We start from the raw sequence: 26,846 nt of genomic DNA on the forward strand, positions 1-26,846 counted from the left end.
GGATCCCGTTCCCTGGAGCAGCATTGCAGGGCACGGGGGCACAGCTCAGCCGCTCTCCTCTCCGCAGGGCTCCAAGCCGAAGCTGCACACCGCCTGCTCCGCCGTCCAGGAGGTGCGGAGGTGCACGCGCCTCGAGATGCCCGACAACCTCCACACCTTCGTCCTCAAGGTACGGCCCCCATCGAGGGGCCCCGCAGCTGGCCCCGACGCCTTCCCCACCCCTTCGGGGCGCACGTGCTGCTGGAAGCTCCCGTGCCAAATTTCGGTTCCTCTTCCATGCCGGGGATGGCAGGGACGCAGCCCGCGGGGTGGGGATGCTCTGCTCTGTCCGGTCCCCAAGTGTGGGTTGTGGGGGGGGGGTAGGATAGGGCTGCAGATCCCTCTCTAATGTCCCCGTGTCCCTCTCTGGTGTCCCCCAGGTGACCAACGCCACCGATGTGCTGTTCGAGGCGGGGGACGAGCAGCAGCTCAGCTCCTGGACGGCCGAGATCCGGGAATGCGCGCACAGGGGGTAGGCACCCGGCGGGGGTCCCCGAGCCCTGCTGACCCCGGGGATGGGGACAGCTGCTCCGTGTCCCTGAGCACTGTGCCAACCACCCGTCCCCAGCGCTCAGCCTGGCTTCTCCCATCCCTGACAGGTCGGACGCGGGCGACCCCGAGCTCCTGGCGGGCCGGCACCCCGACCCCGCGGCCACCAGCCCCACCACCAGCACCGACTCCCCCAACCAAGGTGAGGCCCGGGGGATGCCTGGGGACACCAGGGAGGGGTCCTGTGCCTTGTCAGGGCTGGCTAAGGTTAATCTTAGCCCCAAATCACTTGGCGAGGACGCAGCCACAGGGGAAGGGATGAGGGTGACGGAGCGGGGCCGGGCAGGGGTCCCCAGTTCCCGGGGTGCTCACCCCGCACCGGCCTCCCTGTCCGGGCAGGGGCGACGCCGGGGGGGTCGGCGGAGGCAGCGGGGCCGAAGATGGAGCAGTTCCTGTCCTCCTGCCCCTGGTTCCACGGGCCCATCTCCCGCATGAAGGCGGCTCAGCTGGTGCAGCTGGGGGGGCTGGAGGGCCACGGCGTCTTCCTGGTGCGGCAGAGCGAGACGCGCCGCGGCGAGTACGTGCTCACCTTCAACTTCCAGGGCAGAGCAAAGGTACAGGTGGGAGAGGGGCTGGGATGGGGAGGGAAAAAAAAAATCACACTGGAGACCCCTCGGGAGCTGCACACAAGTGGGTGGGCACGAATCCTGTCCCATCGCTGGCTGGTGTCCCCATCCCCACTCCTAGGGGGGAAAAAACCCATCAGCGGGCCGGGCACCGCGGGCTGGGGATGCAGCACAGGATGTTAAGGCCGTTTGTCCCCCTCCCCTCCACCCCAAACACCCCTGTGTCCCCCATCATCTCCTCCAGCAAGGGAGCCGGTGGCAGGGTAACGGGTCCGTGCTCCTCCCCGCAGCACCTGCGGCTGTCGCTGACGGAGCGGGGCCAGTGCCGCGTCCAGCACCTGCGCTTCTCCTCCATCGTGGAGATGCTGCACCACTTCCACCGCTTCCCCATCCCGCTGGAGTGCGGGGCCACCTGCGACGTCCGGCTCTCCAGCTACGTCGTCGTCCTGCCCCAGCCGCCAGGTAGGGGCACGACAGGGCCAAAGGTTGGGGCACGGGGACGGGGAGGTCCCCACGGGGTGCGGGGACTCGGGAGGGTCCTCAGGGTGATGGGCGCAGCTGGGATCTTTTGGGGGAAGCGGAAACATCCGTGCAGTGCCCCGAAAGGTGACTCCTGAGCTCCTGGCTTCCCTTTCTGAGAAAGGAGAAGCTGCCCCAAACCGACGGCCACGGGACGCATCCTGGCGCGGGCTGCGGGGCGATGGGGCAGGAGCATCCCCCGAGCAGCCACCGCCTCTCCTTCTATCCGCAGCTCCCGGCTCCGGCACCGCCGTCCCCGTCCCGCTGCCCATCCCCGGCTGGAGCCCCGAATTCAGCCTGACCCCCGCCACCACCTCCACCACCACCTCCTCCTCCTCCTCCTCCTCCTGCCCCCGCGGCCCCGCCGAGCCCCCTCCGGAGCAGATTTTCCACCTGGTGCCACCGCCGGCGGAGCTGGCGCAGAGCCTGCGGCACAGCGGGGTGACCGCGACCCCCGGCGCCCGGCCCCGCGAGTCGGACTACGAGGTGGAAGCCCCGGGCCGGGGCCACGTGCGTGCCATCGACAACCAGTACACGCCGCTCTGACGGGCCCCGGGGACGCACTTTTTTGGGTGGAGAAGAAGGCCTGGAGCCCCTCCGGGAGTCCCAGCGAGAATGTAACTATTTTCTTCCTTCTGGTTAGGGATTGGTATTTTTTTTTTTTTTAATTCCGCAAGGAAGGGAGTCGTTTTTCACTCCAGTACGGGTGTGCTCCCTCTCTTCGGCCTGTTAAAGGGCCTTTTTTTTTTTTTTTTTTTATTATTTTGGATATTATTAGAGCTTTCTCGTTACTGTTTACACACACCGCTCCTGCCTGCATTCCCAGCTGCGTGGCCGGCACGGGGGGCACTGCACAGCCGGGCTCCGTCCCCTCCTCCCCTCGGCACCGCGGCGCCCAGAGAAGGAACCGGGGGTCTTGCGTCGCACCCGCGTCGTTGGAGCAAACAACAACAAAAAAAAAAAAAAAAAAAAAAGGAAAAAAGAGGATTATAAATTCTTTGACACGTTGCTGCTTCGGGCTGCACACAGGCGACGAAGAGCCACTTCCTCCCGCCCCAGGATGTGCTGCCGCTGCACAAAGCTGCCAGCAAGCCCCGAGCTGCCGGAGCCGAGCTTCGGGTCGTGCAAAGCCGCTGGAGGAGTTTGTTCTTAATTTTAGATAAGGCAAAAACTGGCTTTTCTCGCTCCTTTTTTTTTTTTTTTTTTTTTTTTTTAAGAAAAAAAAAAAAAAAAAAAAAGAAAGAACCTAGCCCAGCTGCAGTCACTCCCTGCACCGGCCGGAGAACTACTTACCCCGTTAGCTTTGTTAATTAAGACGTGAACACTAACACCGCTCCACCATTAACAACGCAAACAGCCGAGGACTAACGCGGAGACTGACAGGGAAAAAAAAAAAAAAAAAAAGAAATCCCCCCCCCTCCCAGTGAGGGAAGCCTTTCCAGCACAAATCCCAGGGGAATTTCCCCACTTTTTCTTCTTTACCTCGCCTCCCCCCCTGCTCTCTTCTTTCCCCCATGCCCCTGGGGATGCCGCTGTGGCCACCTATGCAACGGGCCCCTCGCGGGCAGGGGGGGTCCAGGCTGAGCCCCCCCAGTCCCGCAGCAGGGGCCACGCACCCCAAAGTGCCTTACAGGAGGAGGATGAGGCTGGTTTGGCGCTCCCACAGCTGCAGTGACAAATACAGCCGGCACTTTACCCTCGCTGCCTTCGTGCATTTTTCCCCCCCCCCCCCCGGGGGTGCTCGCTGCCCCGGTGCCGTTTTTACCTGCTGGAGAGGAACCACTTCTTCGAATCCGCCGCTATTTTCAGAATAAGGAAGGGGCCGGAGCCGTTGCGACACTCGCGAGGGGATGTTGGCAGCACTCAACTTCCAGATTTCTCAGCGCCCGGCACTCCCCGGGATTTCTAACGCAGAGCTGGCCTTGAGATCACGTTACAGGAAAGCCCTTTTTTTTTTTCTTTTTGGTTTATTTCGGTCCCCCCTTGCACACTTGAAATCGCCTGAGAGGTGGGAGCCTCTGGGAGCATTAATTTGGGATCTGATTTGGAAGGAAACATCAAGAGAGCCTGGTGGGCACGAGGCAGGGAGGTGTTGCACAAAGCCGGCCCCGACGCCGCGATTTGAGGCTGAGCCAGCGCCTGCGGTGCCAGAGCCGAGGGGCCGGAGTCTGCCCAAGGCCAGGAGCCTGAGGGCGAGGGAATTGCTTTATTTTGCTGCCAGAGGGCAGGTGGAGCTGGGTGGGAGCCCGAGCCTCGGCTCCAAAACATCCCACGGCCAAACGGCTCCAGGCATGAGGGAAATCGGTCTCTGTAGGCGAGCGATGTGCGCAGGGAAAGGGCTGGGAGACTGGAAACGGCGACTTGAGAGCATGTTTGGGATTTCGTGCCTCCTCTCTCCTCCATCTCTGCCCTCTCCTGTCTTCATTTCGCGTGCTCTGGGCACACGAAGCCTCTCCTGCTCCTGCCCCGGGGATGGTGCTGAGCAGGAGCCGCGCTCCTGCACCATCGCAGCCAGTCCCGAAACTGGAGCGTTTCAGAGAAAAAATCACCCTGGATGGTGTCGCCTCCGGGGCTGCCAAACCCGGAGAGGCTGCAGGGGAAACAAAGCAGCCCCTGTGCTCCGCTAGGGCTCCTCACCCGTATCCGCAGCTCTTTTTTCCCTCCCCGAAGCCGCACAAAGGCTGCAGGCGTTTGCAGGGTCCCTCTGCACCAAAACAGGGCGCGGGGACGGGGCCAGGCAAGCCAGGGCTCTTGGTGGCTCATGTGGGGCAGGGGAAGGGGGGAAGCTGAGCACAAGTTCTAGCCCCGTTGGTGCATCGCTCCCAGATTGCTTTAATTCGGGGGGGGAGGCTCCTCAGCAAAGCTCTGCACGCCTAGAAAATCCTACAGCATCACCAGGCAGCCGCGTTAAAGGCGGCTTTAAACCCAAAAGATGAGGTAGCGGCGCCCGAATCGCCCCAAAATCGGAGCATCTGGAACAGAGGGATGGGAAAGGGATTGCCGTGCCCGGCTCGGGTGCTGGCGGGCCGGGTTGGCACGCGGAGCCGCCTTGCTGGAGGGTGCAGGCGGTGCTGGAAGCTGCCAATTAAACAATCGCAAGGGCTCTGGCCGTAGTTTACACGGAAATGGCTGCGCTTGGATGAGTAACGCGCACCTCGGGCTCGTGACCACCCGGCAGCCCCTTTCCCTCTGCAAACAAAACTCCGCTGGACGTGACCTGCAGCAGGAGGTGGCTCCAAGGGTTTCACGAGGTTGCTGCTGCTGCTGGCACCCCCCCCCCCCCGGGGGCACTTCCACCTCCCCGCTCCTTTCACACGGGCTCGGAGAGGGTTTCTGTCCTTCTAGTAACTTGAGGAAAGAGCTCAGGGCTTGGCAGGCTCCGTTCCCTGCCCCCCGCGGGCTTTTGGCACGTTTATGAAAGTCCTGAGGCTTGGCAGCTGCAGCAAGCCCCAGAAATCAGGAGAGGGCCGAGGGCGGGGAGGTGTTTTGGCCGCTCAGGACACCATTTGGCCACAGGGACAGGGCAGTGCCTTCGCTGTGTGACCAGCACGGCAGCAACCAGGGCTAGCACCTAACCCAACTCGCTAAATCTTAGGTCCTCAGCTCCGTTTTAGGCTTGGGAAACCACTCAGTGCTTGCTGACAGCCATCCCACGGGAGCTGCTGCGCGTCCTTGTGCTGGACAGGCTGGGAAGCTCCCCGTGATTTCAGCAGGATTTTATCTCCTCCTTCCCCCCTTTCTTGCCGCGCCGTGCCAGCCCGGGGCCCAGCAATGCAGGGCAGGTTACCAAACACTGACACCTCTGTTGCCTCTCGGATCGTTTTTGCATCAAAACCAGTTTTTGGAAAGCTTCCAGAGGAGCTCCAGGGCCAGGGGGAGGCCGAAGCCACCCCCAGGAGCAGCCACCAGCAGCCCAGCCCGTGCCAAAGCGCCACCGAGCTGCCTTCTCCTTCATCTTCTCCGGACCACACGACACTGCCATCGTACGACCCACGCAGTTTTACTCTAACAAGCGTATAAAAACCTTGAAATCCTGACTAACAGGTTTGAGTACAGTATTCCCAATTTTAATTTAAGCTCGTTCGATCTGGACAAACCACAAACCTTCACCAGCACCGACCCCGGGCGGGGGGAGCCGACCGTGCACTCTCCACCTCAGCCTTCAGCAGGATGATTTAAAGCCAACAGGGTTGTTGGGCGCAAAGTGCATTGATTTGAAAGTTCTTCTCACCTGCACAGAAGAGTTCTTCTTGTATAGTAGATTTTCTATATATTGTTTCTGTATGTACTGTACAAGTAACTTATTCTTGAATAATGCAAATTTACCGTAATATAAAAAAAAAAAAAAATCTGCTCCTAATAAACTGTTTTTAGAACTCGTTTCTCACTTTTGGTATTTCGTCTGATTCCCTGTAGGATCCCGGGTACTATTTGAATAGCTACTAAAAGACAGAAACCTCCCTTAGAAACTCACTCAAGGAGTCTTGCTCCAAGTCACCGCCGCTGCTTGTGATGTTCTTGTGCCCCCTGCTGCCCACCTGCATTTTTTACTTGCATGGATTCTCTCCATTTTACTGCACCGTTCATTTTAAGGGAATAGGACAGAAGTTACTCAGTGTTAGTCACCCCCCTAACACCCCCTTGGGTGTTTTGTGCCAAGCCGCGGTGCGATGCGTTACCTGCCGTCCACGTAGGCTCACGCACACACCAGTTTCCTTGACCTGCCTCTGAAATGCAGCGATGTTATAATCCATTTAATCAGCATCATCTGGTGGTGGTTAGCCATTTTAGGACGTGTGTGCCCTACAAGAGTCGGGAAGACCACAGCATTTCCCAAGCCGTGATGGTTACCCTGCCTGCTGCCGAAGGATGTGGTAGTCAGCTGCTTTCTCCTATCACTCTCCCCATCTTTTTTTACACCATTTTGTGAAGTGATGCTTACTCCGATTTCTTCCTTTGGCTCCCAGCAGCACCACTGACTTACACAGCTTTATTTTAAACACCAAGGCCCAGCCAGGACATCTTCTGTACGCCAACCACAACAGTGTAAAGTGTAAAGCCGTTAGGGAATGGGTCCGAATGCAAGAAATTCTTTAAAACCTGTATCAAAGTCTGCTCCTGAAGCCTTCACTTTATTAGTAACAGCCCTACGAGTCTACCACGACTGACTTGGTTTCATAGCGGGAGGTGTGAGGGGGGCACACACACAACACAGCAGCAGCACACGACAGAAACACATGGCGAAGCTTACCTGATGCTAAATAAAAACAGCTTTTGATCCAAAGGGGAACGAATGGAGAAAACATTAAAGAGAGAGACTGGTAAAACAAGACACAAACGATAAGTAGGTCAGTTTTTAAAACTTTTTTTATTTTTTAATTTTTTTTTAAGTTTTTATTTTATATTATCTACAAAGTAAAAGTTTTCTTAACTTAAAAGTTACATCACTGTCTCACGATAGTGATTATCTCATCAAACGTGATTTATAAATAATAATTCATCAGTTTGACGATTAGAATTTTTTTTTTTTTACTGAACCTGTTTCAAGTTTAGTTAGAAGTAAAAGGGATCTCCAAGTCTTGATTTTTAGTGATAATAGCAGCAAGAATCACTCTTGTTACTTCTTTTGCTAGCTGATGAGTTCATAACTTTGAAGGGTCATTAAAAAATAAATAACTTCCAGTTTTCAGCAAGCAGAGTTGGGGCACTTGCAGGACTCAGATACAGTGCATGGAATTATGGAATAGCCCACAAGTTCCTAAATGCCTCTACTCAGTCCAAATCTCTCCCACTGCAAGATGAACTGTTAGCATTCCTAGTGGATGTTACAAGAAATCAATTTTTTTTTTTTTTAAACAAAATAAAATGAAATTCTAGTTTTCTGTGCTTCCAGTTGGCAGAAGCAGTAGAAGGAGGGTATTTGGCCTACAAAAGGTATCCAGCCTTTCAGTTATTCCAGATGAGCCTTACAACTGCTGTTGGTGGTGGGCTTGTACTGTAAAAAAAAAGTTCAAATGTAAATAATAAATTGGCAAGCCACACAACAGTTTGCTAGTAAAGTGGTCACAGGACAACTACTGAGCTGAACTTTTTTTTTTTATTATTTTTTATTTTTATTTTTTTTTAAGAACAAAACAATACTCTGCATATCAAGATGTCCTTTGGATATTTATTTTTTTTCCTACCTAAACCCTCAGAAAGCATCTTTGTTCTGCTCACACATTCCCCAAGAAACAAAATCAGGTATCTAGTTCACTAGAAAAGTTTAGAGGCTGTTTGAAAACAAATAATAACAAAGAAACCTAGGTAACGTTTAAATTTAAAGTGGAAAGAAGTCACACAGCATCTACTTTTCCCCCAAAGTAAAGCTGCAGAATGTTACTCTGAATTAAAGAATAGACTTCAATTGTCATTTTACTTCGGTCATTAGAAGTCTAACAGCACTACCCCCGAGCAACATTGTCACTCCTATCCTCAAGGCAAATCGCTATAAATTTAATAAACCCCCAGATCGTTATGAACAGGCTACACAGACAGTCCATCCCCCAAGGCAAAACCACGGCAAAACCTGGAAGAATACAGTCCCACAGCGCCAGTGCCTGCATCGTTATCCATTTCTGTACTCAAGCTACAGAGAAACGAGGTCTTTGCTAAATTAGCTAAATCTCGCATGCTTACCTAGGCATTTGGGCTGGCAAAGTATAAATGCTAAATGCAGAAATAGCCTGCCTTCAGCAGCCTGCCACTCTAAAAGGACATCTTCAGCTTTTTTTTTTTTTTAATTTTTTAATTTTTTTTTTAGTTTGTTTGTTTGTTCTTTTCCCCAAATCTGGTTTGTAACAGTCCTCCTCACTACTGTGACCTGGCTCAGTTAAGGTGCAGGTCTCCCGGGCACACACTCCTCACCTGAAGGGTGCGTCATATAGGGGAAATGTGTTGTTGTCGAGACTGGAATGGGCTGTAGTGCACTTTGAGCGATGGCGGCTTGGGGACCACCAGGTGGCTGTGTCGTCATTAGCATCATTGGAGCATGGGCAGTTGGGTGAGAAGGAACCATTCCTGACTGTACATGAGCCTGAAACAAAGAGCTCTTTAGTATAATGGTCACAAGGAGGCATCACTCCTGGCCACATGACTATCAAGTTTTCTCCAGCTGTACCAGTAAATCCAGAGATTTACTCCATTTTAACTAGATTAGCTACAGGGATTAAGTCAGAGATCTTAACACAAAAATAACAGCTAAAAAAAAAAAAAAGGGCTCAAATCCTCACTGCTGGCTCTGAGTAACATTCTCAATTTTAGCAATTTGGACAGTGCACACTGGGAGAGACCAACAGCGTTAAACTGTGGGATATTTAAAAAAAAAAAAAAACTCAGCAACAAATCTTCAAAAACATTATTGTTAGTAACCTAGATCAAAGCACTTCCTATGCAGAGAATGCACCGGGTACGGATCTGAACTTCACACGCACTAGAGGTCTGGCATCCCATCCTCAGCTTCTCATTACACAACTCCACATTCTTTCATGGCTCCCTGCCCTAGAAACCACTCTCCAGTGACCTGTGCCTGCACTATCTTTCATCTAAGCAGTCATTCTAAGATGAGTGATTTCATCCCTTTATACTGTTAGGTCAGCTTTGTTCTGTTTCCAGTTAAGCTCATCACAGTTAAGGTCCTTGTGTAATCTAAGCAATCATAGTTAAGTCTCAGCAGAAAAAAGGAGATTAATCTTCGTTATGGCTGATCACCTTCTGGCAAACAAGTTCAGTAACTTGTCAGTTGGCTTCTTTTGCTCAGAGTGGTTCGGAACTCTAGAGATTGTCAATTGTTTTAAAAATCAGGTAAGCACTAGTTTCGTAAAAGCACAACACGTGAAGGAACTCCTAGAGCTTTCGGTCAGTTTGTCTTGGAAAAAAAAAATGTATTTGCATCTAAGGTTTGCTTTGTCCTTCTACCATACCCCATGAACAGGGCACTACGGTGCAATCATCGCAGCCTCACAAGTTTCACAGGCCAGTAAAGACAAATAGCAGGTAGTGGCTAGAATTTTATTTCTTAAAGACAAAAGGGTTATTTGACTCATCACAGACATTTCTCAAACTCTTTATCAGACTTACACTCTATTAATAGCACTCGAGAAGCCTTTAAAGGCAGGAACTGCAATTCAAATCTCACTCTTGCTCTAAAAAAGGCTTAGAAGATAAGGCTGTGAAACAAAAATATCTTTCAGGATCAGCACCATTTTTACGTTGACAAACATGCTATTATAGCAGCCATAACTATAAAGCAGCTATTCATATAGCAGTTGTATTCAGTACAGACACAAACTGGATAAAAATTTCTGCTGTGGCTCGAACGCTTTACAAATTGGAAGCTGACAGTACTTTGCAATGAATTTTCAAGTACTGTTTCTCAAGTGAGAGATCTCTAACAGCTCAATTCATCTGATAACCTAAAGGGAAATTCAACTGATCCCCTGTGTTAGCCGAACTGAAATTCCTACTACATATTTCACAATGGTGCTCGGCAGTTGGAAATGGCACTACTGAGAAGCTATTAAATCCAGTGATTAGTTTCCCCACCATGGAATAATTACACACATTTAAAACTTCTTACAGAACTGTAGTTATTCCTTCATTAGAAAATTTTGAGGGAACTACTTCATTTCAAAAAGTCAGTCTGGTACAAATATTGTGGATTATGGATTGTAGTTTTCATCCTAAAAAATTACAGCAGAAAAGACTGCGTAAGTCAAAAATTAAGGATAAAGCAGGCTTTGCCTGTGATTGCTAAAAATCCTGACTAAGCAGTCAGTTCTGACTAAAAGTTGCATCTGATTTCCTTTAGCAAGGTTTGCTGATGAAGTGCTTGGCACACGGAAGGAAGACAACGGCCGCATCTACAGCGCAGGCACGGGCCTGGCCACAGTGTGTACAGCACAGTTCTTCTACAGGTTTACCTTCAAGTTGACTTTGAAACAAGCCTGTTTCACGTTTCAAGGCACAGCACTGAACATGCCACTCGCCCACAAGCTTCCAAGACCCTTCTAAAGGGCTACGTGCGGTATTTCGAGGCATCTTGAGAAGCTCTACAACCTGGGCATTCGCACCAGTGCCATCATGCCAGAGCAGAGCAATAGCTCGTTTAAGCAGAGAATCTTGCTTCTGGCAGAAACCAGAGCCTGGGAGGATGTGGCAAGGTGCTACAATAGCAGTAGTCAAGTTTGGACATCCTCTTTATCCTCCCACAGTATAAAAGCAGAGAAATTAAAAGCCTACTGGAATTAAAAAGCTAAAAACTCAACATCAGTAAAAACAATTCTTAAAACAGCTACTAATTAGTTTGCTTAACTGGCCGTGCCAGGAACCAAAACAAAGGTTTTACCAGAATTCAGTAAGGGACTGCACACCTATCAGACTAACCTCCCTACCCACAGTTAGTCTTGCTATCCCAAACTACTGTTAGCCTGTATGAGAAGGCAGAAGCCAGATACCAAGTACTTATCTGAAGATGCAATTGTGCAGGCAAATTACTGATGAACTGTCTGCTCCTTGACAAAGCTCACTAAATCCATGAGATTTAGTAAACATCAGAAAATCTTTGTAACGCTGCTTTACGCGGAGCTCTTGATTAATCAGTCATGTGCTTCCCTTCCCAAAATCCTTTTTTTTTTTTTTTTCAGTGAGTTGACCACAAGAGAGCAGTTAAGAGAAATGGGTTTCTGATCCTGAAGCAAAGACTGTAGTTAAGTTGCCCGACAATCATTGGGGTTCTCCTGCAATACATTTAGAGCCACACAGACACACACACACACGGTTTTCTCTTTCAGCAAGGATTGTCTTGCAATCATCTGAACTGAATCTCACCTATCTCCCATCGCAGTGCAGCCTTATTACTACCCAGTAATCCTTCGGAATATCCTTTACTGAATGTACTTGTATAAATTTGGCTACAACGCCGAGCCTACCACTGCCACCAAAAGCAGCAGTTCAGCTTTCTTCCACTCAGTTCTCGCCTCTGACCCTCCTGCGTGCCAGCTCTTCCTGTGATCATGCAGTGAACCCGAGTAGTGAACTGATTTGACTGAGAAGCAGCCTAAAATAGGGGTAGGGGGGGGGCACGCTTCAGCTGAATCACGTCCCCAGTCTGGTTTGCTGCATGGCCAAACAGTCCTGTGAGCAGAATGGTGGGGCAGGACAAGAATGGGAGTCGGAACTGGGAAGAGAGCTCAACTTCTTTCGGTAGCAGTGCCAGCTTAAGATGTCTTCATTAAACTACAGTTGTAGATGCACTGGGTGTTGGAAGCTGAGGTCCAAATATCTTGTAAAATTCTAAAAGAAAGGCAATGTACAGACAGAAACCTAAAGTAACACAACAGGTAGGTTTGTGCTGAGAGGTGACAGAATGGAAATCACTTCAGCAGGCCCAACTGTCCTATCTTTGTGGCATTAAGACATTTAGTCTTGAAGGTTGTTAAACTGTGTTTACCTGGGGGACATGGGCCATGTGTGGCGGATTGGTATATGCAGGTTGAACATGGGAGGGATGAATGGTGAAGACTGTTTGTTGTGCTGTAGGAAAACTATTTTGTGGAGACTGCGTATTGGAGCCTGGCGTCATGGAAGGTGGGGTTGGAGCTAGACCTGCGTGGTAAATTGCCGACTGCTGTTGTGGGTTTGCCAGGTGGAGTGCCTGAGCAGCCTGGTGCTGATGATGCTGCAAAAAAAGATAGTACATCAGTGAGGTTTATGTTATGGCCTAGAAGTGAGACATTTATTATGGAAATTATTCTAAGAAAGGCTTGAAAAACTCCTGATATTCAATCTTTTAACTAGGGTCACATGAAAACTCACTACAATTCCTCCAGGCTCATTTTCTCCTTGCACACTAGAGAGTCATGTGAGCAGGAGCCTGGAAAATGGATGTGTTGACCAGAACCCTGTCTGCCAGGTAAAAACAAGGAGACCCTGAAGCCTGGAAGCTGGATATACGTCACAGCTGCACTTAGAGCAGCCCAAAGTCATTACCAGTAGGTAGCTATGGCAGGCAGCATTATCACAAGTACTGCTTTGTTTTCAGCTGCCTGCCTTTGAGGAAATACACATCAAAACTTCTCAGCGTTATTCTGCTACTTCTAATTCTGACCCCACTTACATTAAACTGTGACAAAGTTGTAAGCGTTTCTTAATTGTAACATGAAAACAAGCTGTACCTCAACCCCCATGAAGAGGGAGAAACGGATGGTTACACTCAAATGTTGGCCTTTACTAAGGAAAAGGGACTGCCACAAGTTTTCTTCCTAGCTTATCTCACAAATTATGCTATGGGTCTACATTTGAGTCCTGGCCATTGCAAACAGAGAGGAACGAGATGGTATCTCTCTGCTTCCTGCCTTTTAGAAAATATGGGAATCTGGACAATTCCTGCATGAGATTCATCACATGCAGGTGGTCTGGGCAGCTGCTCCCATCGTTTTTCCTCTCAAGAAATCAATAGATCGATGCAAAGTAACAGACTGATGAGATACCTTCCAGTAGGGTGTGTTAAGTACAATTTAAAGACATTCACTCCATTAAGCTGTTACCTGCACGGGGCTAGGAGCAGGGTGGCTTCCAGCATGTTGGCTTTGCTGCTGGCCAGTTGGTGTGGCAGAAGGCTGAGGATGCGGAGGATGCGGATGCAGGGTAGCATTAGGGTGGGCATACTGCTGAGCAAGTGAGCCAGTGGAAACTAGGATGAAAAAGAAGAATATTTAACAACAGGTACAAAATACACACCTCATCAAGTCACCATCTGCACTTGAAGATTGCACTATACCTCTATCACACTGCAAGAATATTCCCTCCCCCTTCTAAAAAAAAAAGTTATCTTGCAAATAGCTGAGTATCTTACCTTGTGTTCATGTAGTTTGATTTTGCAGGGAAGTCTATAAATAACCATAATTAGACAGTTCATCTTCCCTAGTTTGACAATGCAACAGATACTACATATAAGAAAGTGGTTTGTGGTTTGTTTTTGTTTGTTTGTTTTTTTCAGATAGGCCAGTTTGAAATACCAATTTTATAATTTCCATACAATTTAGTTTTTTTTTTTCCTGGAATATACTTTAAAAAGCTGTTACAAGCCATTTTTATTTCCACCATCCAAAAAATTATTTGGCCTTATACCTGGCTAACCTCACCATGCTACTCTTCTGGAAATTGCTCACAGTACAGTCCATGTAAGGTACACGCATTGCATGTATACTAAAGAGCTACAGGGACACACAGAACATACATAACAGCTGAGAAAACGAGACTCCTGGAGGATCAAATTTTTGTGGAAGCCAGTATTTTGTACTAAAATATCATATCTTTCCCCTCGAGGCCAATTACAGTACTTTTCTGGATCACCACCATTCTGTGAGCTTCTCAACACTGCCGTGAAATTCTTAATTCCTTGAAACAGTAGCGAATAAGGTATGAAATTCCATAAAAGGGAAAAAATATAAAACTCACACAAGTGAAAAACCATCTGTTGCTATAGCCATACCAGTCTCCAACAACAAACCAGTATCAACAAGCCCCTGTCTGAGGAGTCCTGCCCAGTTTTGCTTCAAAACAGGCCACGCTGAATTACACCACCCCACTTCTTTTTAAAAAAAAAAATAAATCTGAAGGAATCTAAAAAGGTATGAGAAGCCATAATAACAGCAAGACTTCCTGTAAACACAAAGCATGCAACTGGAAAGCAAGACCCTGAAAACAAATGAAAATGCGCTGCCTATCCCCTCCATCACTTTTAGATCTTGTGCAACAAGTCTGCACGGACAACGTGCACTGCTCCTCCCAGCACTGCAGCTCAGAACGAGGATAGCTTTGCTGACCATAGCATTGACAGACAAATAATCAAAGCAAACTATCAACCTGCTCCTGAGCCTGTTCCCTGCATGTGCTCCTTAGTTATCTTGTACCTTTTTGTCTTTCTGAGCACAGTTAATCACTGCTCACTGCGGGGTTACAGCTTCTTTCATGGGGTTTGTAGTACCTGAGGATTTGAGGGCTGATGAAGCACCTTTCTGCAGCATACTTTTAGGAGTGCTTTTGTTTGCAAGGTAGACTGTTTTGGTAGCATTTTCTTCCTTTAGTAAATAAACTCTAAAGGCAGGGCACAGGGAGTAACTTCATGTGCCAATCTTATGTTGCATCCACCCTGCCTGCATGTTCCTGGGTAGGGAGATGTGGTGCCTCACGTTTGCAGCTCGTTGCTGCAGATTCTGAAGAGCTTCACTGTGCTGGGTTCTACCCTCATGAATACACAGGGACTGCCTGAACACATATAAAGGATGAAAGACAAAACGGGTGGAGAAAACGCACAAAAACGTAGCTGCATCTGAAAACACAAAGCTGTGGATCAAAAGCAAGTCTCAGCAACCACGCTGTGCCTTGGCACACCACCATCCTGTGCAAATACTTGCTTTCCTCCAGTTTGGCTTGCTATAAAGCTTACAAATACTACTGCTGAAATAATCAAACTCACTCAAAAGTATGCACCCAGTATCTTTTTTGCCTAGTTGAGATTTTTCTCCACTGTACACATCATTATGAAGATTTCTCCTTTTTAAAATAACTGCTTACCACATTTATCTTAATCCCACCCAGCTGTCTTGAAAGCTCTACTAAATCGTCGCTGAGCCAATAATGTACCAGCGATGTGCACGACAGCTTCAGGTCATTAATGCAGATGAATTTCATACACATTTGTAACCCTAAATTCTTGCACAGTCATGTACTTATGCATGATTGTACTCATACATTATCAGCATTTCTGATTCAGGGATGTTTTTGGAAACACCTCCACGTTTTCAATGGGCACTAGCAGAACTCTGCACCTTCTGCCACAAAGATCTCTTTGTGACGCTTCCAAATGCGAGAAAAGTCATTGTTTTTCATATCACTACTAAAATTTATTTTGCAGCAGCATCTGCACCATGTTTGTATTTTATACAGCTTCCAAACATTGCTCCTCTTACTAAGACTACAAGAAAATGATCAACAGAGACACCAATGGCTTTTACAGAATGCAGTTTACTGTTTCCTACAGTAAGAAAATTTCTTAACCTCATTATTATTCAACACTGAAGAAGGCCAGAAGTTATTATCTCTGTCCAAGTAATAGAAATAAATGCAGAGAGGGATTCACTTGTTTGCCAAAGGGCACACTACCAGAAATCTGCCTTCCTCAGCTCTCGTTCCGCTGCCTCAGCCACAGAGTTGGCATGCCTGACTATAAATTGCCTTCAACCCCATTCAAGAGGTTTTCAAGTGTATGCGAAAATTAATTTCAAGTCATAAGATATTCGAGGCTTCCCACATCCTGCCACACTACTTGTTAAGAGCCCCAGAATGATGTGGTACTCCCTGAAACCATTACTGCAATTCATCCTTCATTTCTTTATAGCCCAGAGAATAATAAACCAAGTTACTCCGAAGCAGATACATTATACAATGAAATTTCACAAGGAAGAATTTCAGGCTCAGGAAGCAAGTCAAACAGAGGAATGGTACCCCAAAGAACAGGGGAGGGGGTGAAGTGCCATAGCAGCAGCTTCCATAACCTTCTAATGTCTTCTATCCGTAAGTTTTGCACACTGAAGTTCAGAATTCATTCCTCTAGGTTCTCCTCCTCTCCCCCATTTTGTCTTTAGAAATGACTCCCCAATTAACATCCTCTCCAAATTCAGTTAAATCAAGTTCAGATGATGCTGCAAATTAAGTTTTAATAGTAATAATAAAAGTACATTTCCCAAAAAAAAGGTATTTGGACCCTTATCTACATCCTGGACAGATCCTGTGTACAAATCAAGAGCGATTCAGGAAGAGCAGCAGCACGTCTGAAACAGGTGCCCAGATCTATCTTAGCTGAAAACCAGAGTTCGACTTTAGAAAAAGAGAAGGATTTCCATGTTTAGCTGCTGCAATTAATAGTTCACAACAAATCAGTGCAATCTATGAGCGACTTAGTAAGCCTGTGAAAGAAGCCTTGCAAAAACAGTCATGAGAAATTCACCTTCAAAGCCGTAACTAAAACATTTTTACTGCAACAATTTTCAAGATTTTTTCCATCAAAACAGCTCGCTATGTGTATCAAATACCGAATGACATGAAAGGAGGGGGGGGAAAATAATGAATAAAATCACAAATTATCCAACATCTCCCGCAGCGTCAGCACTGTGGAGATTTTCCAAATGGCCATCTTTTAACCAAGAAAGCACCAAGAAAGCTCTAGGAGAGGACAACTCAGTTCTGCGTAGCTCCTTGCTGCAGGGAAGCCCAGCTCGTTCCAGCAGAATTACACTGCTTCGCACCCATTAAGCTGGAAGTTCGTCTCCCCAAGAAATACTCCCTGAGCCAACCCGTTTCACTTCGTCTTTTTGACCAAGTCGTCTCCTGACATGAGATATTTAACTGAACTAACCTTGGGAGGGGACCCGGCGAAGGTAAAGTCATTCAGTAATGAAGTGAGCAAAAATATCAGATGCATTGAATTAATGAGTTCAGCTCTACAAAACATGCAGCCTACGTTTCTGAGAGGCAAACAAAAAAAAGAAGTCAGCTACCAAACCCAGCAAAAGAGCTGAAATTAAGAGGTCAGAACAGCAGAAATCAAGCAGAGCTCCCAGCTGCGAGGGTATATACAGAAACCATATCGTGTAATTTCTTATTTCCCTGGTAGGAATCTCAATGCTGCCAATGGTGGTCATCGTTGGTCATCATCCAAAGATGCACTTGAAGAGCCTATTTCCAAGAACTGACCAGTGAACAAAATTCAAAACTATTGCCAGACCCAGTAAGATGGTGAGGATAACTACATTTAAAAGACCTGAATGGTAGGAAGCAAAGAAATAGCAATGTTTCTTTCATAATATAAAACATTTACAGAAGGCATTTTACACAGGTAGAGCGGACTTCACTCCAAAGATTATCCACTGAAGGAACGAGCTTCTTACAGTTATTTCAGTGCACCAAACCAAGATGCATGAAAACAGTACAGGTCAGCATCCCACAGCACTAGTTCACGTAAAACCAGCTCTGTACCAGCAACACACAGGAAGTCTTTTCCAGACGAGATTTTTGGAGAACAAATAGTATTTCTCACACCCCTCTTCCATCAGTTAGCTCAAAAAAAAAACCTCAAACCCACAACCAGAAGAGTGCCTGGCACAGGCTGCAGGGACTTGCAGATGGCCCCAAGTCTCACTGCAGGACAGGAGCAAGCCTGAGATCGCTGTGCTCCTTTCCCCACGTCCTGGCTGACATCTACAGCTCATCCTGCAGCCCCCAGAGCCTGACTGCCCCCGCAGGCTCCCCAGAGGGCTCTGATGAACACCAGAGGCAGGATTTCTGATGCTGGGGAGGAAGCGCCCGGTGCCACACACCTGCAAGGGGCCCTCTGTCCAGTCACTCGTCGAAATAGTGACCAAGTACAGGGCTCTCTGCACGCCTCCAGTGACACCGCAGTAACTCCACGGGAAGCTTCCTTCACCCTCGCTGCAGCTCAGGTTAATTCCTCCCAGGGGCTCAGCACTTGAGCCACAGCTTTTTAAAGTGATGAGGCACAAGACACCGCTCCTTTTAGGAAGTTCATTAACTCACAAAGTCTTCAAATCCCATTTGGAACTCCCATGGGAGTTCAGCGAGGTTTTAAGCAAAAGTTGTCCGCACATAGCACTCATTTCTGGTTGCAGATGAAGAGACTGGGTAGTAATGATAAAGATTCCTCAGCACACAAAATAGCGTTTAAAAAGAAAATTGACACAAATCAGTTTCCTGTGGTACTTTAAATCTGTTCAGCTTCACCTCCCCCCTCTAGTGAAAGGAACTTTCCTGCATTTTCTACATGCTGGTTTGGTGCAAGGAAACTTGTTCCCTCAACACGTCCCATTCCTTTAACATCTGTTCTTTAGATAGTGCTTTTGCTGTACAATCAAAATTAGTACAAAAAACCCAACTCACTGGCAAAGTAGAAAGAAGGGCCTGTCTCCTTGCTGTATGGTATTTTGGGACATGCTGAATTTGGGAAATAGAAAGGTAAATTAGCCTCTTGCCGTGTGCATGCTTCCCGTCTTCTGGAAAGGTCAGCGTCTTTTTTTTTCTTTCCCTTTTTTTTTTTTTTTTAATATATCGTAGAATCATGCAGATATTTTTATTTACTTAGTTGATATTAGGGTTGGATATTTAGTTTTTACAACTGAGCGGAGATGAAACAATACAAGTCTCAGGTAAGCCTTCCTTCTAAACTCTGATACTGAGGTCTTCAGCTCTTAATTTAGTATTAACATGAAAATAAACTTTATGTCAATTCACCATCTATTACAATGCACTGTAACAAGAAGGTTAAAACGTAATTACATTAAACAAAAAATCGCCCCCCTTGCTTTTTCAACTGTGTCACTGTCATTCTTAACAGTTCCAAGACACCTTTGGTGACTGGTTCACTCTTAGTCCCTGGAGAATCCTTTGAGGTTTATATTATATCCACCATTGTACTATCAGGGTAATAGAATTTACTCTACTGCTGAGACAGAAACCAGATAAAGTTAGAGACAATACCAGACCAGTAAAACATGTGCAGAAGGGGAAAAAGGAAGGGAGAACGGGGACAGGAATGAGAGCACAAAAAAACAGGAAATGCATCTGTATAAAACCAAGGCCTGGTTTTACACAAGTTTCTGTTTGGTTTGGTTTTTAAACACAGAAGTGAAGTTTTTCAGAGGACTCCGGTTATCTAAAAACATAGGCAGTTCAGCAGCTACATGGTAAAGCTAGCAGGCATTAATCGTCACAGGGAAAATCTCCACCCTCAGCTTGGATACCCAGGTTTTCTACCAACATCACGGGACACGTTTGTGTCTGTGCCACATAGAAACAAGCAGTGAAACTGCAAACCACGGCCAGCAAACTCGACCAGAGCGATACTCGCGTCATGGATCACGCAGGGCCAACACTTCCCAGAAAGATGTTACGTTCTGAGCCTACTTCAGCAGGGTGAGGGCAACAACCCGGTGTTAAGGCAGGTGTGTGTGGCAGCTAAAGGTGTGTGTAGCTGCAAAGCTTTCCTCGGTAAGGCCATCTAAAGGGCTCGCATCTCCAGAAGTTACAAGTCAAGGTGCAATAGGCATTGGGTGGAGGGAAGAGAGATGGTTGTCTGAACACCGTCCTTCCCCATCGTGTTCTGAGGGGGGGAAACCAGTGATTTAAACGCTCCTCTGCCGTGCGTTCAGGTGGGTCTGCTGGTGACCAGGCTGCTTAGCTACTCTGCTTCTCTGGAGCTCTCGTCAGCAGTTTGGGAAACAGAAGCAGGCACCGTAATGACTGGCAAAGAAATCCCAGAAGTGCAGAAATATCCCATTAAACAGCATTAGACAAAAAATATTTTTCTTTCGACTGGAAAAGTGCAGATCAACAAGCGTTAAGTCACTACACGTATTTGGAATTGAGGTATCTCCTCACGAGACAGAAGGGAAAACAAAACCCAAGCTGTTGGCAGTGAGGGCAGGTCGCTTAGCAGCTCAACGAGCATTTCTCTTCACTGCCAGGCAGTTACTGCTCGCCACAGACATTCACTTATCCCAAACCATTAAGGAAGATGGAGTTCCAGATCTCCTGAGAAAACGCTTCACACCTTCAGAATACCTCATAAGCAGTGCCCCCCAACCCCCGCGTCTCAGTGCGGTTGTCCTTGTAGACATCTTCTTTCTACCACACACACAGGAAAAAAATTGAGTGAATTTTGCAAGAATTATCTCAGAGGAAGCACCGGTACCTTGAAGGACAAAAGGACACTGTAACCCACTGAATCCTGATATGAACAGGGGGAGGGAAGTCAAAGAATAAAAATAAAAATAGATCAGATTGCTATTTTAAAGAGCCAAAGGGAAATCTGAGAACTTGCTTGAGCCAATGCTCCAGAAATCAAAAGCAGCAGCGGTTGTTATAGGAAGTTATTCTGGATTTTCAAACTGCTTTAACAAGAGGACCAGATTAGATTCAGAATCAGCATGTGTTGGTATATTTAGTTCAGAGATACCATGGATAAACTTAAGATTCCCAAAATACCGAACGTAAGTTGTGAACACTCCCTTGTATTACCATTCAGAACTACCTGTCACTCGGTCAGATGGGAACAAATCGAGCACGTTGCTCATCATTTACTACATAAGCAGCATTTATCTATCACCTTCGGCAAGTCTACATTTTTTCCAAGCAGTCACATACTGATAAACAGAAGCTGAAGTTAATATCTTCTAGATGGTCACATTTTAAGGAGAAAATCAGCCTAGGCAAGGTCTTCAAGTATTCAGCACATGAAAGCCTTGCAAAAAACTGGGAATTGAGACAGCAATACTCTACATCAGAAGTCATTTCACGTGTAGCCAACTGTAAACTTTGTAGGTTAAGAGTGCATTTGAGCCAATTCATGGTCACTAGGCAATACACATATTCACACACGGCAAGAACATACTCTTAAAAAAAGGTGTCTCATATGGAGTTCATGATCCTACTGGGTTGAGTAGTTTCTATAACCAAGAATTTCAAGCACTTGATCATTTACTGGGAAGGTGGGAGAACATTTAGAAGAGCCACCAAGTAGCTGTTTGAAAGAACACAGAAGGACATGCAATTTCCGTAAATTAGGTGCTCTTGGAAAAGTAACCTTTAAATTACATGGAAGGAAATACGAAGGAGTTCTCAAATATTGACCCAGCTTAGTTGTGTGTACCAGTAGGTAGTCACCTACCTACAACAGATAAGCTACAAAACCAACACAAAATGAAAACTAACTGTTGAGTTAGAGTATCAGTGGGGAAAAAAAAATATGCAGACATCTGATCAAAGCTAAACAAGGGAATGGGCTTACACTTCAATGCTGCAGAACCCAGTGCTTACAGAAGATAAGGATGGTGCACAATGGGAAATCGCTAGGAAGTAACAAGCAAACATTTTGAATGAAGTCTCACATATTCTCTCATGTCTAGTTTTATTTTAATCATGATTTGAGAGAAGGGTTTTCACCAATAAAGGTCTGAAAGCCTTTGATCATTCACTTAATCAGAATTCTATTTAATCTAATGAAAAAGCAAACAGAAGATCTGTTTACATGGACACCTCAAGCACAAGAGTTGAAAAGATCAAAGTAATACAATTAGCAAGGACCTGTGAGAGAAGGACTTAACCTCTAAGAGTAACTTCCATTTCAGCTTCATCACAAACGAGCTGAAGCGTTCTTTCTCCAAGTGTCAAAAAAGGCCTCTGTTATTTTTGTCTCTTAACTATGTAACCACACTACTGCAGAGACCTGACAGGATGTTTTCAGATGGGTAAGACACCGACTTGTTTAAATCAAAATTAATTTCACGCTAAACTTTAAAATTTCATTTTTAGCCTTGTTAAGTTTTCGTGACACACCATGGACTTCCATTAAGTAGCAGTGTAAAACTAAGCACCGGAAAACATACAAAGATGTCTAAAGGTACAGAAAATCTTTTATTAGAATCTAAGTCAATAATATACGTGACCCAATAAAAGTCTTCCTCAGATGCTGTAACAAGTATTGAAATGCCATGTTTTCAAGAGACCATCTGTCTTTTTGACATTTTATGACAGTTTCCAAGCCTTCTAGCAACCTTGATTCTACCTATTTCAATAGCATGTTTTGCAGTGAGGTTTTTCCTCCGAATTGGGCATTGCTTTATCACACATTTATAATGCTTTAGAAGTTCTTCACATTATAGTTTGTAACAAGGTAACCCACATTTTCAGCATTTCACTGTAAGTGAAATATGCTCGTCTGATAATGCTGGAGACTAATTTTCAAAGTCAAAGCAATACACGAGTTATTTCATAGACTTAATTCTTGACTTACCAAAAAAGAAAGGTAAGCAACACAAGTTTTATTTTGCTCAGACAGAAGTGTTCATACTGTTAATAATGCTAGTAGTATCATAAAGACAGCATTTCACTAGTTGTCAGAACTAAAGTCAAGTTTTGAAACTGAGGTCATAGCCTTGCAGTAAAACCAGTCCTACTTATAAACAAGAAACAATCAAGGGATGTTGTGTCAAGGGCATCAAGAGAACTTGAACAAACTTCTTTCAGCAGATATTCGTTAGCAGCTCCCAGCTTGAAATTTCATCTTGGTCACTGGCATCCTACTGAAATCAGCATACTTGAGTTTTCATTTTAACCAGGTGGCTCAGTTTTCAACGCTTTGCTCATCATCTTATGATATATAAACCACATCTACTGGTGTAATCTGAATGATACCCACATTTGAAGCTCGAGATTAAATATATCCCTGCTCAACATAAGAACTTAAAAAGTTACATATAACACAAAACGTTTCCTACCATACATAGCATGCGTCTGTTCATGCGCACCATACTGTGTTGCAGAAGAAGATACTAAACCAGGCTGTGCATGTGTTGGTGGTGCCATCATTCTAGCGTTGCCCTGTATTACAGGGCTATAAACATGAGGATGCTGCATTCAACAGAAATAAGAAAAACAGACAGTTAATTGGAGGCCCATTACAAGAAACTAGTCTAATCTAAACAATAATTGCATATGCAGAAACAGCAATAGCTTGGCCTTATAAAACACAGAGGAGACTAAAGATTTCATACTACAATTATCCCAGTTGTTTCTAAAAACGAAAGGACATTTTCTGCAGTGGGCTAGAAGCTGACAAAAACCACCAGCATATCTAATTTCTGTCATTCTAATATCATAAGCTTATGTACGCAACTATATATTTATGCAATTACATATGTGTATTTAAAAGCTCTTGAAGTAAAAGTATAAATAGTTTGTTTTTAGAGAGCGTAACTAGGAGATGCCCTGCCCGTGACCTAAAAGGAATTGCCCTAAAAGCTAAAAAGGTAGTAGCAATAACAAATTACAACTTCTAAACTGACTGGAGGATTCGTTACAGGCTTTGAAGCACATTACAATAGCAAACACGTGACTGGAGACAATATGGTATTTAGGACTGAGTCACTTAATTACTAGCCATATCACATCCACTAAACAGACTCTTACCTGAGACTGGTAGTGTGGCACATGCTGCACAAGAGGCTGGTTAGGAAACTGCTGGGGACTATACGCAACATATTGTGTTGAATAAGCAGGTGGCGTAGCTACAATTGGAGGGCCTGCAGCTGAGGCAGGATGCATCATGGTGCTCTGATGATGTTGGTCTTGCCGTTGCTGTGGCATATTTGGTACTACAAAGCAAAGAGCATCTCACGTTAGAAACACGGGATGAAGAACGTTAGTCTTCCTGAAAGGTTTTACATTACAACGTCAATGTGACCCAGTAGAACATCCTCACCCCTCGACCTTTAACCACTTAGAGCTCTAGTATTAGAGCTCTGTCAAAAAGGAGTTCATAAAAAAAAAAAATTTTCATCACTGCCTTTTTGCCATGTATATGGCCACAAACTCAGGCCTGCTTTTTTTTTTTTTTTTGTAAAAGAACAAAGGTGCAGGGAGAAAAAGACTGACAAAAATCAAGAACAGAAGAGAGAGGTTATACCAGGATACCTACATTACTCAAAGTTGATCCTGTCCCCTTCAAAAGGCTTAATTTATCCACTATCAGAACTACTCAGCAACTGCTCCATCAACTGGAAAGCTGAGTCTGTTAAAATTACTTGTGCTCATGGCTGAGGAGAATAGAATAAAGGTCTCCACGCAGCTGCAATATGAGGTATTTGCATCATTTAAGCTCTATGCTATCCCTGAGGATAGCCAAAAACTTTGAGGTTACAGTCAACACCGAAGAGGACAAATCAACTTAGAGGGGGAAAAGGAATAGGAATAATTAGAGGGAGGAGAGGTTAAGAGAGCAGAGCACTGCGGTGTGGGACTACCTGAGCTATCCTGGTAAGAAGACTGCCTGAACCACAGCAGCAAGGCACTCAGAACAGAGGAATTCAGCCTACTAAGCAACATGGCATGATTGTTCAAGGTGAGCTCCAGCTTGCTGCAGTGAGACTGCAACTAATAACTACGCTAACTCAAGCACCTGTAAGCTCCACTGCAGTGTGCCATGTTGGCAGACCCCTTAGGGAGAGGAAAAGAGGGAAACGTTGAAGATGTCAGGAAATTCACTCAATAATGATTATGTTTACACTGCAAATCAATAGAAAAAAGTAAATACGGGGCGCAACTTGAATAGGGTAAAGGCGCTGAACTTTAACACAAGCAGCTCCTTCAGGCTTATGCTGCACACAAAATGGATTTATGGAGGAAATAATGACATTCAGGAAAGGAATTCAGAACAGGAGAGCCTCACAGAGCAAGCAAGTAGACAGCAATATACTTCTGATTAAAATAATCAGTATTATCAAGCACAGGATTTCAGAGTCAGGCCACAGTAAAGTTAGTGCGTTTTAAAATGGAAATACATTACAAGTTTTTGTCTTCCCTACTTTCATAAAGGCTACTTGTTTATTTCTAAATAGCAGATCTGCTCTTTTAAACAGTTTCCTCTTCCAGTGACTGGAGCTGCAGCACTGGAATCTATCATCATGAGAGACTGTGTAATATTGCAAGGAATTTAATTGCGTCGAATTAGAGCATTATCTGAAACATGACTATAAAACAAGACCATCATTTTTCTGCTCCTACACTGCACTGCAGAGATGAGAGTGCATCTCACCACACGTTTTCATCTCCACAGCCACAGGTGTCACTTGTTAAAAATGCAGTATTGTTAGTCCAGCTGTTCAGCTACTGTTGCAGAAGGAATACAAAAGAACAAACTGGAACCAGCAATAAGCTCTTTGCAGAAGAGTAACAGCACACTCTTTCTGAAGAAAGAGATTTTTCTTGTTGACAAAAATACCCCATTCAGGCACCATTCAGGGCTCTGCTGCACACCAGTACAAAGCAGTTCCCTTTTTAACATTTCCGTAACACTTACGAAGTATAGGAGAAATCAGCTTACCCAAGTGTTCCAAGTAACACACCTTTTCCAATTTGTCAAATCCAATTCCAAAACAAGCAATGCCACGCTACTCAAACTTGTGATTTGAGCTGCATTAGCTTATCTGGAAATACCTAAGTATTTCCACTTAGTTGCCTTTATTAAAAATAGTATTTAAAATATCAATCAACGTGGATTAGAAAACAATCATTTGTTATTTTATTCATGCTGCATGCAGACTAAGAACCAAACAGGCAGTATTATTCTCACCTTTACCTGCTCTATATGTCTTGGCTTGGTTCACTGGCATGGGCGTCATGGGAATAGGATACAAAGGCTGAAACAGAAGCAGGAGTTTAAGCTATGATATTCCTTTAAAAAGTATGTTTGTGCATGTGGCTGTTTGTTGGGGTGGGGGCCCTGCTCAGCTGCGCTATGTTTTACTCTGAGCCACTAAAATAATCATTAGCCTCTAATGATATTAGAAGCTACTTTTTCTCTAAACTTTATGGCCATAATTAGGTGACAAACATTACAGATTATCATGATAATCAGAACTCTCCGCTGTGCAAGTCTCCACTATGAAATGAGTCGCAACAGGACCTACCATATCCTAGCTTTCCAACTCTTTTCAGAGGCAACTCATACAAATGTAATGCTAGATGTTAAAATATTTACAAGTTCAGTTCTTCACCAATGGCATAGACACTACTAGAAAAAAAATCACTGTTGCTAAAACCAAGCCAGTAACAGTCTAGCGCATCTATTTTAATGTTAGGAAAGATGCACAATGGCAGCTTGTAGATGTCTGTTGGCTCTTTTAGCATTTTATCACAAGATTCAAGTCTCACAGAAGTTTCTTTAGGAGGAATTCTTGTGACCTTTTGCAAGCTGATCACTAAATTACTTATTAAAACATTTTGGACATACTGGGTATTTTCTTAACACATGATGAGAGCAGTTAGAATGAGTTTTATCCTTCCCCCAACACCCCAAACCTTCCACCACACAGTTAGGATTGTTAGCCACAAATTTTTAATCACCAGCAACCATTTGGTCCATAAGGAAAGGAAGAAACACTCCAGACTTCAAATATGGCTTAGTGAACTTTGCCTAACCTGTGATATTTTCTTCTACCGCTGTGATTAAGTCTGAATGTACAAACAACCAAGACCATATGGTTTGCAGCAACCAGTCAAGTA

At 45.6% G+C, this 26,846-nt stretch overlaps 2 protein-coding genes across 16 annotated transcripts in view; one reads left to right on the forward strand and one right to left on the reverse strand.

The window, feature by feature from the left end:
- The window catches only part of SH2B3 (SH2B adaptor protein 3), a 26,533-nt gene extending 20,473 nt beyond the window's left edge, over positions 1–6,060 (forward strand). For 3 of the 5 annotated variants that reach the window (XM_084491543.1, XM_084491541.1, XM_084491542.1), the window contains exons 3-8: positions 68–169; positions 420–511; positions 639–730; positions 928–1,142; positions 1,445–1,616; positions 1,906–6,060. In XM_084491543.1, the coding sequence (XP_084347669.1) occupies positions 68–169; positions 420–511; positions 639–730; positions 928–1,142; positions 1,445–1,616; positions 1,906–2,219 (987 nt within the window). In that variant the 3' untranslated portion in view covers positions 2,220–6,060. The remainder of the gene's footprint in view (positions 1–67; positions 170–419; positions 512–638; positions 731–927; positions 1,143–1,444; positions 1,617–1,905) is intronic. The other 2 variants (XR_014684351.1, XR_014684352.1) reach the window with 2 other exon arrangements.
- Positions 5,311–26,846, reverse strand: part of ATXN2 (ataxin 2) — a 52,962-nt gene continuing 31,426 nt past the window's right edge. For 6 of the 11 annotated variants that reach the window (XM_084491514.1, XM_084491519.1, XM_084491523.1 and 3 more), the window contains 6 exons: positions 25,915–25,981; positions 23,754–23,938; positions 23,063–23,195; positions 13,259–13,404; positions 12,163–12,390; positions 5,311–8,748 (listed from right to left, as the gene is read on the reverse strand). In XM_084491514.1, coding sequence (XP_084347640.1) covers positions 8,545–8,748; positions 12,163–12,390; positions 13,259–13,404; positions 23,063–23,195; positions 23,754–23,938; positions 25,915–25,981 — 963 coding nt within the window. In that variant the 3' untranslated portion in view covers positions 5,311–8,544. Of the gene's footprint in view, positions 8,749–9,708; positions 12,006–12,162; positions 12,391–13,258; positions 13,405–23,062; positions 23,196–23,753; positions 23,939–25,914; positions 25,982–26,846 lie in introns of those variants that run through there. The other 5 variants (XM_084491516.1, XM_084491518.1, XM_084491522.1 and 2 more) reach the window with 5 other exon arrangements.

Source organism: Aythya ferina (assembly GCF_964211825.1).
Source record: "Aythya ferina genome assembly, chromosome: 17".
NCBI lineage: Eukaryota > Metazoa > Chordata > Aves > Anseriformes > Anatidae > Aythya > Aythya ferina.